Below are 13,918 nucleotides of genomic sequence, written 5' to 3'. Positions count from 1 at the left end.
GGCGGGGCTTCTGCGCCCTCATAACCATACACACCCGACCCTGGTCATCCCTTGACATCTGAGTTGTTCCAACATCTGTACAAGAAAACAACTCTGTTGCATCAAGCTCGAAGAAGAAAGACTGTGATTATTTTGGTTGGGCTCAGTACAAGGACAAACCGGAAGAATTCAGACTGTTCACGAGAACTTAAATCAATGCAGTAGGGTCCATACTATTGTTTAAACAAAAGCAAATGCCTGCTAGTTACAAATGACCAATTGGGAAATGTTAAAAATGATTAATGACATTGAGCTCTGCCTTAATGCTATAATGTTAGAACTGGGAGCCATACGCCTCCTGGTGACGCCATACTGGTATGTGTTGGACTTGATGACTGTGATGGAGGGAGGTTTGTGTGCCAAGATCGGTGCTTCCTGGGAATTATCTTGATAATGGAACTCTCGCTCTTGCCATCCAAGTACTGAATCGTTTACAAACAAACATGGAGGAGGGGGTGCCCCTGAGCAGGACTGGTTTCATAGTCTCCTCGCTTGGCTACCCCTGTGGGTGACCAGGCTGTGCACATTGCTGCTTCCTGTTGTCTCGGTTGTACTATTTCTGTGTGGTGTCCTGCAGGTGTTTCCTGCTGTAAAAACGCAGACTGCAAATTAGATAGTATGCAAATATCTAGGGATACCACAGCACAGCCACAAAAACCATTTCAACGAATCTGACCGTCATGACATATGAGGAAAACGTAGTTGAAAACTACATCATCAAGGGGGGTGGGGGGTGCTGAGATCGATTAATACAATAGCAATGTACACTCTGATGTGTGCATGCATAGCAGCGGCAGTACCAATAACTGCAATATCGATGTACACTAATGTATGCATGCACAGTGCTAGCAATACCAATAAATCCAATGTTGATGTACACCGTAACTTATGCATGCGTGATTACACCAATATCAGTGAAAGTAATGTTTATGTAACAACTGTACATATAATAATGACAAAACTGGTAAATATGATATCAATGACCGCCATGTTACACGTGCATGCACTCACATTCATATAATTGCTGTAGGATTCATACGATAACCTCCCCATCAAATCAGAGATACGTAGTCAGACAGGCCCTGCGACCTAAACCCAAGCCTACAGAATGACTGATCATAGGCAGGGTTACACTTAACCCAAAGACAAACGCGCACCCAGGGAAAACCACAGGTAGGTAGTCACACTGCAAACAGGACTGAGGAGGTTGGTCCCAATAAAACACGTTTGGCCAAAGGCACACATTACCAAAATACCACAAACCTAGATGCCACATGTAGTTCGGAACACACAGCCAATCGGGTCACATACACACTGGCCAACACTAGCTCTCCCTGAGGTCGAGAGTCATCTGTGCCCCCCTTATTAAATGGTTGTACTTGTTGTTTATGATTGACTATGAATGTGGACTTGCTTTATTGTACCCACATATGTATATTTGAGCGGCCTAAACTTTTGTGCTCAGAAACGGTCTTCAGGCACGTCTGTCGATACTCTCCCGGCCGCTGCGTTTAATTAAACCAACTTGTTCCTATTTTCCCAAACAACTCTTGTCTTTTCATTTATTTAAGGTAAATTCATGTTCAAGCAACAGCAGCACTGGACCTTTACAAGCCTTTGTTCTCCAATGCATTGATTTCATTCATTTTCATGCCATGCACAAAGATGTTACTAGTATTCAATGCTACATAGAAATGGTTCAGCTGAGCAGGGCATGCAATGGGAAGATGAGCATGGAGCATTCCCAGTATTCCACACGAAGGCTCAAAAGCAGGCAAATATTAAGAAAATGCAGGGTCTAAGCCTTAATGTTTACTTACACCAACACCACAGATAGCAATCAAGACAACCCATTGCCTCCTATCCACATTTTACCTTGCTCTCGCAGAGGGAGGTGTAAGACACACAAGGTGTACAGCCATACAAAATAGACCACTCTTCTCCAGCTACATATAGGATTAGGTTGAAGCATTCCATTAATTGGACTGTTTTGTATGTTGTCATATCTCACTACTCAAGTGGAATATTGCCTATCCTTGTGCCTGGCAAGGTAAGCTAGGACAATGTTAAGCTGCAACTGCAACCACATATGGAAGCTCAACATTATGGTCCCAGCAAATAAAACTAGGACTTATGACTTATCTATTTTACAGTTTTGTGGATGAGATTCTAGCTACTACCAAGCAACCACATCACATACTCAAACTGAGGATGATTTAAGTCTCAGGCCTGTTGGAGTACAATGATGTTCCTATCCTTGATTTAAAGACTACATTAACTACACTGGAGTCTTGTTCAATAATAGTCTTCTGGCCAGAGAGCTTAAAGACCTTCTAAAAGAATCCATGTTCACCTGAAAGAAATAACTCCCTCCACAAAAAAAGTAAACAGTTTCCTTCATTTGGGCCTATGCTCTTCAATAGATGTTCTCCAATATTCATAAATCACAATGCATTTGGCAATGCTTTAATAGTGAACAATGAAGTGCTCAATTTTTCCTAATGCCTTGACCAGTTGGATTTTAAATATACTTCTTGCTTTACTGGTGGTACAATTGTGTCTTATAGTAAAACCTTGCCATTTGGTTTACTTTTTTTCTACACTAAATATGGGTCTAACTCTCCCCGACCTATAAATGCCACTGTTGTGTTGGTGAAAGGCTACCACTGCAGAACATCACATACATGCTCTTATTGTCTCAATTGCCCATTTTTTCTGCTGCTGCACCTCTGTACTGAGTGAACATGATGCGATTGGCATTGAACAGGTTTATGAGCTACGACTGCCCCACCATAAAGGACAAAATGTTAAATACATTTCATTCAGGACAAACAATTAGCAGGGGTGGAAGAGATGACTGGGCATGCTGGAGAAAACATGCACAACTGTCAGGGCCACACTGAGCCAACTTACGGGGTCTGTGTCCTTCAAAAGTCTCAATTGGACCAAAAAACATCTGCGTCTTGGAGCTCTCTGCAAAGTAAGTTAAAGTTCTAAAGTTTATTCCATAGGAACAATGGCAGATCGGGGACAATCAAGATGGTCATTTTGAACCTAATGTTTACAGCAACTATGTGAGAAAACCATGGAAAACATCTCAATTTGAGGGTTTTATTGCTTCAACTTACCTCCTTCAACGTTTATCCATCTGGATGATACACTTCAAAAAGCGCAAAGAGGTGAATCTGCAACACCTCATAGGCCAGAAGGAGTCTGCTCCCCACCTCCATACAGCTCCCTCTCTGTAACCTGAAAAACCCCTGTTCTTACCCAGTATTATTCAAGGCACAAAGCTAGCTTGTCAAAAGTTAGCATGAGGTCTTGGGCAAAACTAACAAAAGGTCCTTCTGGGTGCTTGTTCGATTTTGACCAGGTAGGATAAGCAGCATATGTTTCCGAAAAACAAGCACTAGCAAAGCCAACAGGTCCTGCCTTTGAGCACAATTGGCTATTCAGGAAATTGAAACACTGGCAGGGATAAGCAACACGGAGGGTCAAGATGGGGGGGGGGTAAGCAACACGGTGGGTGGAAGTCAAATGGGGAGATGGAAGCAACACAGAGGGGAGACAGAAGCAACACAGGGCTAAGGTAGAGAGGGGAAGCAATGGGTAACAGAGTAAGAGGGCATGGTGAGCAACTGAGAGCGGGAGTGGGTAGGAGAGCAACAGGCGAGGCAGCTACATGGAGCAGACACTGGAGAAGCACATTGTTGAGCAAGCAAGTAGGGAAAATACCAGGGGCACTAGACTAAGCAACAGGCGAGAGACATGGAGCACTCAGGTAGTAGCAGGCAACCCAGAGTACAGATGGAGGGGGGGGGTCACATTAGAGAGATGAATAAAAAACATGCACTCTCTCCGAGTGCTTTAGAAAGTGGAATAAAGTAGGTCCTAAAAAGTGAGCAGTGCAAATACAGAAGAAAACTGAAAATTCCCTGGGGTGAGACAGGCATAAGCTGGACAAGGAGAGCCATTAAGTAAGGAGCAAGCCATTAAGTAAGAAGCAAGCAAATAAGAGCAACAATGGTAAGCAATAGGTGGGTTCCAACGCCTTGTATATTGTTGATAAGCCCACACAATATCTCACAACAAACAGCAAATGCACGGTCTTGTAAGCTCAACATAAAAAATGAACTCCAGGAAAAGAGAAAATATTCTGCCTGGTGCCATCTAGTGACATAGCCGCAAAGGCTGCTTCATTATTATTATTAGCAACGATGGAAGGCTTGCTCCCAGGAAAAAAATAGATAAGAGTTGAAATCCAAGAGCTAGCCCTGGAAAGCATGGAGCCTGGAGCATAATGCTCCCTCTAGCCCACTGCCCCTGCCTGTAATTTTCCTCACTCAAAGTCTTCTATCTTTCAACCCTCGTCAGTATACATCAGTATTATGATACAGATTATTGTTGAGCACTTTTATGAACTGAAAGAACGAGCCTTATTTACTGTATCCAGGGGCCACAATTCTAATGTGTTCCTGCATGACCAAGTATTCCCCTTTTAGCAGCTGCTTCTATCGGGGTAGCAGGGTTGAGCTATTTGGGCATGATCCAGGAGTTTGTGTGGAGTTCAAAAGTGTGACACTTCGGATTGCAGTTAATATCAATGCCAATGTGGTTCTTAACTTACCAAAAAACAATACTTTTATTTAGTTACAGGTAAGTAAGCAAATCTCACACACTAACAAAGATGAATACTCAAAATTAATTCATAACACCAGAAAGCCTATTCCATAATAATGTACTTAATGTCAAAATGCGTCAACCATGTCTGCTTCTGTTCTGATGATGTTAGTTAATCTGAATATATATTAACGGATTGAGAACAACTAACTGAAAGCCTCTTTAGGATAGTTAAAATAATTTTGTTATGAACCTTCTTTCTAAATTATACATTTTTGACTACGGGTATTACCTGGAAGTGCCACCAATTTATTATCTTGTAAATGTTTGAAGTACAACTTAGGGATACATGCTGTATGCTTGCGGGTCACAACACCAGTCAATTTTCACACAGGCAAATTATTACGAAGGAAATTGCAACAGTTCAGTAATAATGACTACATTCAGCGGATGAGAAGAGTCCACTGATCAGGGAACAAAGACCGGCAGTTACAATCTCTGCAGAACATCAGAGATGACCTGAACAATCACCCCACAGAACAGGGAGGCTCTGGACAAAGCTTTCTCATCCTTCTTCGTTGTGCTAGTCTCCTGGTAAACTGGCCCTGGTAGCCTGTCTGTTTCGGGGCAGTTGATATCCAAGACTATCCCACACAGATCCACTCAGCAGGGCTCTGGTCGTCATCCAAGGAAGTCACTTCTTCCGGGCAAGGGCATTCCAGTTATTGGTGCAAGCAGGATATTATCATTTGTCTAGCCACAGCTTTTAGGAAGGTGTCTCTACAGCTCTTGCAGAAGCAGACCCAGTCTGAAGGGAGAGTAGCAACCCAGCTGGGTTTCTACTCCTGGTTTTCTTTTCTTGCGCTAGTGCAGAGGGCCTCCACAGTTGTCAAGTCAAAGAATGAACAAAGTATTAGCTGAGGAGTCCTGTACTGATCTGCCTCTAGTGGCCAATCCCTCAACATTAGAACCCAGCTAAAATGCCTTATACCAGGCAAAACAGGAGTACCCCCAGTGTGCTCCATGACTGTCACACTCACAAGGGGAAAACGAATAAGGATGTCCAGAACACTTGCAAGGTTTGGACAGCAGAGGTTTAACAAGCTATGCAGAGATGTTTAGTCCCAACACTTGTACCTTTGTACACAGAATGACATACAAATAAATCCCTAATTACATGACGTTTCCCAATAACACAAGTGAATAACAAGAGACAATAGATCACATCTTCATTTAATGTCTTCAACCAATGCATTCACATCACGATTACAGGCAAGGCTTTCTGTTTTCAGGCTCATATTAGGAAAGTAAATGTAACCACTATGAGAAATTCAATTGAACAGTATGCCAACCATAATAGACCACCATTTAGTCTAAACATGGACCTACCGCATCTTTATACACATTTTACAACAAAGACAGTCAAGCCTAGAGAGAAATGAATAGATTTTATTCATGTTGCATAGGACAGCGAGCTAGAAAATAGTCACCTATCAGGTGGCCTTGTACAATACATTCTTCCCACAGATTTTCAGAGGCACATCTCTGTAAAGAAATTAAGTGCACTATTCAGAAATTGTTTCAAATATTGGCAGTACTGCTTGAAAGCTGGCCCACAAAAAAAGGATAACCCAGGCTCAACCCTGGCATAGAGGGATAGACATTGATCAGGTTTGAATACATAGGTACTAAAATCAGGGTTAAAAAGAGTTGCAGAAAATGTATGAAAGCTGTTGTACCTCTGAGAGGGAAGAAAATCACACCCAAACAGAGTTGGTGTGGAAATACGGAACATATTTTTAGAATGATAGAATAAGGTCTGACCCAACCTTTTTGGAGAAAAACTCACAATCTCCTGATTTTTCACTCCCTTCCTTTATCCCTTCAACTCCTAACAAACTGCATTCCACTGGTAGTTGACACATCAGTATGCAGACTCTAACATTCCTCTCCCAAAGACCATTTCTCTACCTGCACCGCACCATGGGAATAGACACATTGGGCGGAGAACACTGGGAAAAAAGGCAACCATCCTCTTAATTTAAATAATAATTTTTAAAAAGGACATCGGTCCAAGGATGACACACGTAAAAACAGTAAAGTGCAGCTCAAAAAACGAAATAAAAAAATACGCGGCGCAAGTGATGCTGGCAGACAAGCATTGTGAAAAGTCCTAGAACCCACATCTCATAACTGACTCAAACACCCCTGGAGAAGTTTCTTTCAACAAGCAAGCAGGCCTCCACTTTTGCTATGTTTTCAGATATTAGCATAGCTGTTAAAAGGTGCCATGTCACAAAGGCGACCACCAACTAGTTGTTGTGTTACAATACAGAGGACTGGGTTAACATTTGTAGGCCAGATTGGAAGAAATGACACTCTCATGTCCCAAAGCTCCTCTTGTGGTTTGAGGAAAAAACAACACTACTGAATGTCCCTGCTGACATGGGTCTGACTGATAACTATGCAATACGCAGTAAAGAAGTGTGTTGTACGATAGAGTAACCTGCTACTTAGAGGCTATAAATAGTAGTTGGCAGGTTATTAGACTTCATGTTCACGTACCTCTCATGCAACCAGTCACCGTTAAAACAGGATTAAGGAAGTCCTTTATAAGCAAAGACATAATCAGATGATATAGTTATCGTGTGATGTCATGAGTCGAAAGCCCCAAGGGAAATAATTAGAACAATGATGCAGAAAGTACAGTCCTGAAAACCAAAGGATAACACTGTGTAGAGTTGTTGATGGACTGCGTTTGTTATTTTCTTACGTTTTTAGAATGGCATGTGGATATTTGACTATTCCGACAAGCAGCCTGTTCCTTGCCAGCTCATCACAGAGAACAGCTAACAGCAATAGAATGATGTTAGAACTTGTTTACCTGAACATTCACATAAATTGAGTCTTATAACGCTCCTGTGAATTGTTTAACATTTCATTCTTTCAGATGGGGAGGTTTGGTCGGGAAAAATCCTTTCTAGACAGATTGAAAGAGGTAATGTGCCTTTTTGCACTACTTTATTGCACATGTTTGGTTATTGTTTTATGCCCCGTTTGGCAAGAGAGAAATTAAGGGGTAACTGGTCATTTGTTAAATAATTATGTCCTATTATCTGTTACAGGAATCAGACTCAATTTCCAGACATGGCTTAACTGCCCTTTTATTTCTTGTTCCAATACAAAAAATGTAATAAGTAATAAGATTAATAACATTACAAATACTGATATTTTTGTTATGGGGTGAATTTGTCAAACCTTGCATCTGCCAGAACCTATTTACATTTTTGTTAAAATGGATTAACCTTCTCAACTAAAAATTGAAATTTGTTCAGATCAGGGAATATTTTATTTTGTTTTACATTGTCGGTCTTGTAACCCGAAACGCTACATTTTATTTTGACAGTAAAATTACTTATAAACAGCACTACATATTATGAACATATTACAATATAATATAACATAAAATACAATTTTATGGACCTGAAAAAATACAAATTGCAAATTAAGCAGCATAACTGACGCAAAGACGCTATACACTCTGAGAACATTACATAAGTTCAGTCAGTTCGGTTTGAAGGCCAATGCCCCAACAACATTAATTCTTTCATACTTCGGAGGTAGATAATGTCAGAGCCAACGTTAAATTGGAAATTCTATGACATGTAATTTTAATAGCATAAGGAAAAGAAAACCAATATTTACATTACTAATATGATCATAGTTTGCATTCTCGTCAGGTTTCATCTGTTTTATTTCACAACCGTTCTCGCGTAGGACAGCAAATGATGCCTGTAAAGACAGTCAAAAAAGCCCATTGATGGCATCAGTAAATGTCTTGTAATGTGGCACGCGAGGTACACCAGTGCCAGAGAAGTTAACGGAGGCGAGGATGTCCTTTGAGAGTGCTGAGGCAGCCAGTTGATTGCACCTGCAGAAGTCTGTTGTTGGTGCTGGGGGTGTATGCAGACTGGGCCTGGAAAGTCCTTCGATTGCCACTTCTTCAGGATGAGTTTTCCATACAGAAGGTTAGGTTTGTTAAGGATTGCGTCATATCCATCCTCTCCTCGGAGCTCGCATGTTAAAAGGTAGAGCCCCATCTACTACTCGTTAGAAGAGAAAAGGAAGCTTCCTTCACATAACCCTGCTCAGGAGAGGGGTGATGAGCAGCATCAAATGCAATTAGATGGTGGGTGGAGGGTTGGGTGGTCTGCTGCATACAGCTGACCAGACAACACTTAGTTTGCTGATCTGAAACTAGAATTTTAAGGCAGTCTGCAAGTATGCTTCAATGTGCAAACTGTAAAAGATACTAGATATCCATACTGTGGTTCTTTCTCCCAATTGGGTACAATGGAGTCTCAACATACTTCCAATCTCCAAAGGTATATATTTTTAAAGTGTAGGAAAAAAGAAGCTTTCTTTCTTTCGTATGGACCATCAACACTCAAAGGAACATATTCTTGTTAGTATCCACAGGGCTAGAAAACGCCCCTTTTAAAGAAGAATAATGGAAAAGAGCGAGACACACTAAGTTAAAACACAGATCCCACAATTCACCAAACATTAGGAGCACAATATTCAGAAAGCCCCACCTACACCACATACAAAGTGAGCAACAAGAGACTCAGGACACCATCATAGATCACAAATTTGGCATTTGGTTCATCTAGTCCTTACGGAGTTTGGTTTGGCAGCTACCTTACAAGAGGCTGAGATGTAACTATCACCTCATATTATCAGTTAAAATCGTACAATCAAACCCACTATTTCATCCCTTTCGCGAACTATTATTTTATCACCCTTCTATTTAACAATCTTTTTATCACCTTGCATTCACCACTTTACCCTCCTTCCATGAAAATATTCTTTTATCCATTTACACATCCATTATTGTATCATCTTTAAAAAAAAACTCCACTATTTGCCTTCCATACAACCTAAGCATTTCATTACCCCCTTGTATACAAGCATCGCTTTACCTATTTTCATTGAACTTTTTTCTTGTCCTCTTCCTCACAAGCCATAACTATCACTTTCCCACCAATTAACATGTTATCTCCCTTTATTCCACCCCTCATTTGATCCCCAACCATCAAAGTATTGTTTTAGTAGCACCTTCGCTCAACCACCATTTTATCTGCATAAACCATCTACCCACCTGTTTATAAATGCTACACTCACTGTCTGATCTGCTTACCCATAATCAGTCATTGCATTCTTCCCACCCTGATACCAGTTCAGTAGCCAAGTAACATTGCGATGGGATCAAACGACCTGTCAGGAGGAGCCTGCCTTTTTGTACAAAATGATTGTGATCACTATACATTTTGCCTGAAGTTGGAAGTGTATCAATAGGAAACTTTGGCTATAATGAAGCGCTTCGCTGAGCTCTCACTGGAAGAAAAAAATACTTATCTGTGGTAACGATATTTCTGAAGGATACTCTATCTACCAGGCAGACCTGAAAAAATGTCCACTCCTATTGAATCCAGACAGTAGTGTTTTGCAAAAGTGTGCAAGGAAGTCCATGTTGCTACTTTACAGATGATTCCAATTGGGGCAACGTACATGAGTGCAGATATACTGGACTTGTCCATGGTTGAATGAGAATGGATCCCCTCCTGTGCCCCCTTCTTGGCCAAGGTATAGCATGTCTTAATGCAGAGAATGACCCATCGCAATAGGCTTCCTTCAAACCACGTTACCCTTTTTGCAACAGTAACAATTGGAGAGCTAGTTGTCCGACCGATATTCCTTGTTGGCGGTCAAGGTAGTAGTTGAATGCCCACCGCGATTCCAGCTAATGCAAACTTTCCTTCTTTCGTGGAATAAGGAAGAGGGTAGAAGGACAGAGAGTGATCGCTTGAGCAAGGTGGAAGAGGGTGACCAGCAAACGGGAAAAGCTACCCTGATTTGCAACAGTAACTTATCTGGAAAGAAGGTAGTGAAAAGATGGCGACAGCAAGGGCTTACAATTCACTGACCCTCCAACCAAAAACATAGTCTTGGGGGTCAACATACAAAAGGTACAACTGTGAAGGGGCTCAAATGAAGTCTCCATCAAAAAGTAAGAACCAAACTTAAGTCCCATTGAGGAACCACAAAGGGATAGTTTGGACTGTGAAGGATTCACACCAGTGTCTGAACAACATGTAACAGAGTTGCCACATTTGCCAGAATAAGCAGATTTAATGGCGGGGTGATGCGAAGATAAGAGAACGTCCATCACCTCCAGTAGCAATAGAAAGGAGTTCAGTTATCTCTGCTAATCTCCAAGCATATCTCGAAGATTGGGGTGCAGAACGAATAGTTTTCTTACCTGTCGGTGTAGTTTTGCAGCTTGAAGATCTTTCTGGATTCACTATGCTGTGCATTATTCCGCGGTCTTGTGGTTGGGTCCGGATTGGTAGTCTTTTCTTTGTTTTTTTTTTTTTTTTTTGTAGCCCAGGTGGGCGTCGGCGTCACACCCCTTTGGGTGTATTTCCGGTGACGTCGGCATGCTTCCTGCGGTAGCTCCCACTCTTGGGCGCCATCTTCGGGTTCTTTTTTTCAGTGTTTCGTTCGTTTCCGAAGTAATGGCAATGTTCTATTCAGGTGATATTTTACCGCTTTGTACCTTCAAAGTATTTTCCACTTATTCTATTTCCACCTCTTCTCTCTCCAGCCTCATCTTTCTGGCAGAGGTGGGTGGGTTCGCTAGTGAATCCAGAAAGATTTTCAAGCTGCAAAACTACACCGACAGGTAAGAAAACTATTTGTTTTGCAGCGTGAATCTTTCTGGATTCACTATGCTGTGCATAGATTTTGTAGCGGTTTCTCATCTCTGTGGCGGTTGGGTGGAAGATGAGCGTTGGGTATTGAATATGTGCTGTAACACCTTCTTGAGCTTCCTTGTTCATCTGTATGTCCACACAGTAGTGCTTCGTGAACGTGTGCACCGAAGCCCATGTTGCCGCCAGGCATATGTCTTGTATGGGTGTGTTAGCCAGGAAGGCTATTGTAGCACCCTTTTTCCTAGTGGAGTGGGCACGTGTCCCCTCTGCTAGCTCTTGTCCTGCACGCTTGTGGCAGAGTTGAATTGTCTGTGCGATCCATCGTGCAATGGTCTTTTTGGTTACTGCTTTTCCCATGTAACTGTTGGCGAATGACACAAAGAACAGTTTTGTTTTCCTGTGTCCCTTCGTCCTCTCAATGTAGTGCATGACTGCCCTTCTGGCGTCCAGGGTGTGCAGAGCTCGCTCTGCGGCAGTTGTTGGTTTTTGGAAAAAACTCGGTATCTGTATAGACTGGTTCATGTGAAATTTAGATACCACCTTCGGCATGAAGTGTGGGTCAGTCCTCATCACAACCCTATCATTGTGTATTTGTATGTAGGGTTCTTGTAGCGTCAGAGCCTGAAGCTCGCTTACTCTGCGTAAGGACGTTATTGCAACCAGGAAAGCTGTTTTCATAGTTAGCATCTTTAGGGAGGCCTTGTGAAGTGGTTCAAAGGGCTCTTTCATGAGTTCCGTTAGGACTGTGTTCAAGTTCCATGCAAGTGGCGGCACCCGCTTGGGTGGTGCGATCCTTTTCGCACCTTCTAGGAATCTCTTCACCACCTGTGATGTGAAGAAACTCCTGCAAGTTTCTCCCCTTGCGTAGGCGACTATCGCTGCCAAGTGAACTCTCAAAGAGGATGAGCTAAGGTTCTTCTCTAGCAAGTGCGTCAGGTACTTTAGCACTGTGGAGTCCTTCTTCATTTTATTGTGAAGTCTTTCTTGTCTGCACCATATTGTGAACCTTTTCCATTTCGCAACATAGCACTTCCGAGTGCTAGGCCTTCTTGCCTCCCGCAGGACCTTCAGGGTACTTTCTGGCAATCTTAAATGTGCAAACTCTATGTCCTCAGGAGCCACGGTACTAGGCTCATGCTCTCTGGCTCTGGGTGTAGCACCTCTCCGTTCTGCATGGAGAGTAGGTCTTTCCTCCTGCTGAATCTGTGGGGTGCACACTGTGTCATCTCCATGATCTGCGAGTACCATGTCTGCCTCGCCCACTGTGGTGCGACAAGTGTCAGTGTCCTGTTGCTCGCTCTGCACTTGCTCAGTACTCTGTGCATCAGTGGTATCGGGGGAAAGGCGTAGGCAAATGTCCTTGACCAATCTATCCATAGGGCATTCCCTAGTGACCCATCCTCGGGCTGCCTGGATGCGAAGTCTTGGCATTTTGCATTCTGGCGTGTGGCAAACAGGTCCACCGATGGAGTTCCCCATCTGTCGAATAGGCGCCTTGTCTCCTGAGCATTGAGCTCCCACTCGTGGGATGCCGATGTCTGCCTGCTGAGCCAATCTGCTTGTATGTTGTCCTTCCCTGGCAGGTGTATGGCCAGCAGGTCTATCTTGAGAGGTATGGCCCATCTCCATATCTCCTGCGCCAGCGTTGAAAGCGGGGCTGACTGTGTGCCCCCCTGCTTGTTGATGTAGAACATCGCAGTGGTATTGTCTGTTTGTATCAACACCTTGTGTTTGTACAGTCTTGTTTGAAAGGCTTTCAGTGCAAGGAAGATTGTCTTCAATTCTAAGTAATTGATGTGCTTTGTCGCATCTGTTGGTGTCCACAGTCCCCTCACCTTGAGCTCCTCCATGTGAGCGCCCCATCCCTTCAGGGATGCGTCTGTGGTGATGGTCACTGTTGGCGTTGGGGGCGTTAGAGGCTTTCCCCTTGCTATGTTCTCCATGGTCCACCATGCCATCTCCTTCTGCACTGCGTGCGTTACAACCACTAGATCCTCCCAACTGCCTGTAGCTTGTGACCATTGCTCCTGTAGCCATTCTTGAATGGGTCTCATGTGGAGTCGTACATTCGGTACCAGGTGGATGCATGATGCCATCATCCCCATGATCTTGCTCGCAGTCCTCACTGTCCGAGCTTGTCCCTTCCGGTAGAGGCGAGTTTCCTTCACCAGCGCCCTCGCCCTCTTCTCGCTGGGGAACACCTTGCCCTGTAAGGTGTTGATCTGTGCTCCCAGGAAGATCTTTACCTGTTCCGGCTCCATTGATGATTTCTTCCAATGGATGGAGAACCCCAGGTTTATGAGCGTGCTTGTCACTGTATGTGCGTGCAGCTTGCATTTCTGGTATGAGTTTGCTTTCACCAGCCAGTCGTCCAGGCAAGGGTATACGTGTATTCCTTGCCTTCGTAGGTGCGCTGCGACTGCTGCGAGGCACTTTGTGAAGACCCTTGGTTCTGACTTTAGTCCGAAGGCCAGTGTCGTGAA

The 13,918-nt window shown here is 43.2% G+C and overlaps 1 protein-coding gene across 2 annotated transcripts in view; it reads right to left on the bottom strand.

Annotated features, from left to right (window-relative positions):
* Positions 1-13,918, bottom strand: part of HSPG2 (heparan sulfate proteoglycan 2) — a 948,088-nt gene that overhangs the window by 344,790 nt on the left and 589,380 nt on the right. For both annotated transcript variants that reach the window (XM_078642606.1, XM_078642605.1), the window contains one exon: positions 2,953-3,012. In XM_078642606.1, coding sequence (XP_078498732.1) covers positions 2,953-3,012 — 60 coding nt within the window. The remainder of the gene's footprint in view (positions 1-2,952; positions 3,013-13,918) is intronic.

The sequence above is a fragment of the Lissotriton helveticus genome, chromosome 5_1, assembly GCF_964261635.1.
Source record: "Lissotriton helveticus chromosome 5_1, aLisHel1.1, whole genome shotgun sequence".
NCBI classification, from domain to species: domain Eukaryota; kingdom Metazoa; phylum Chordata; class Amphibia; order Caudata; family Salamandridae; genus Lissotriton; species Lissotriton helveticus.
The sequence above is the reverse complement of the archived record's forward strand: the minus strand, read 5'-3'. Positions and strand labels throughout refer to the sequence as shown.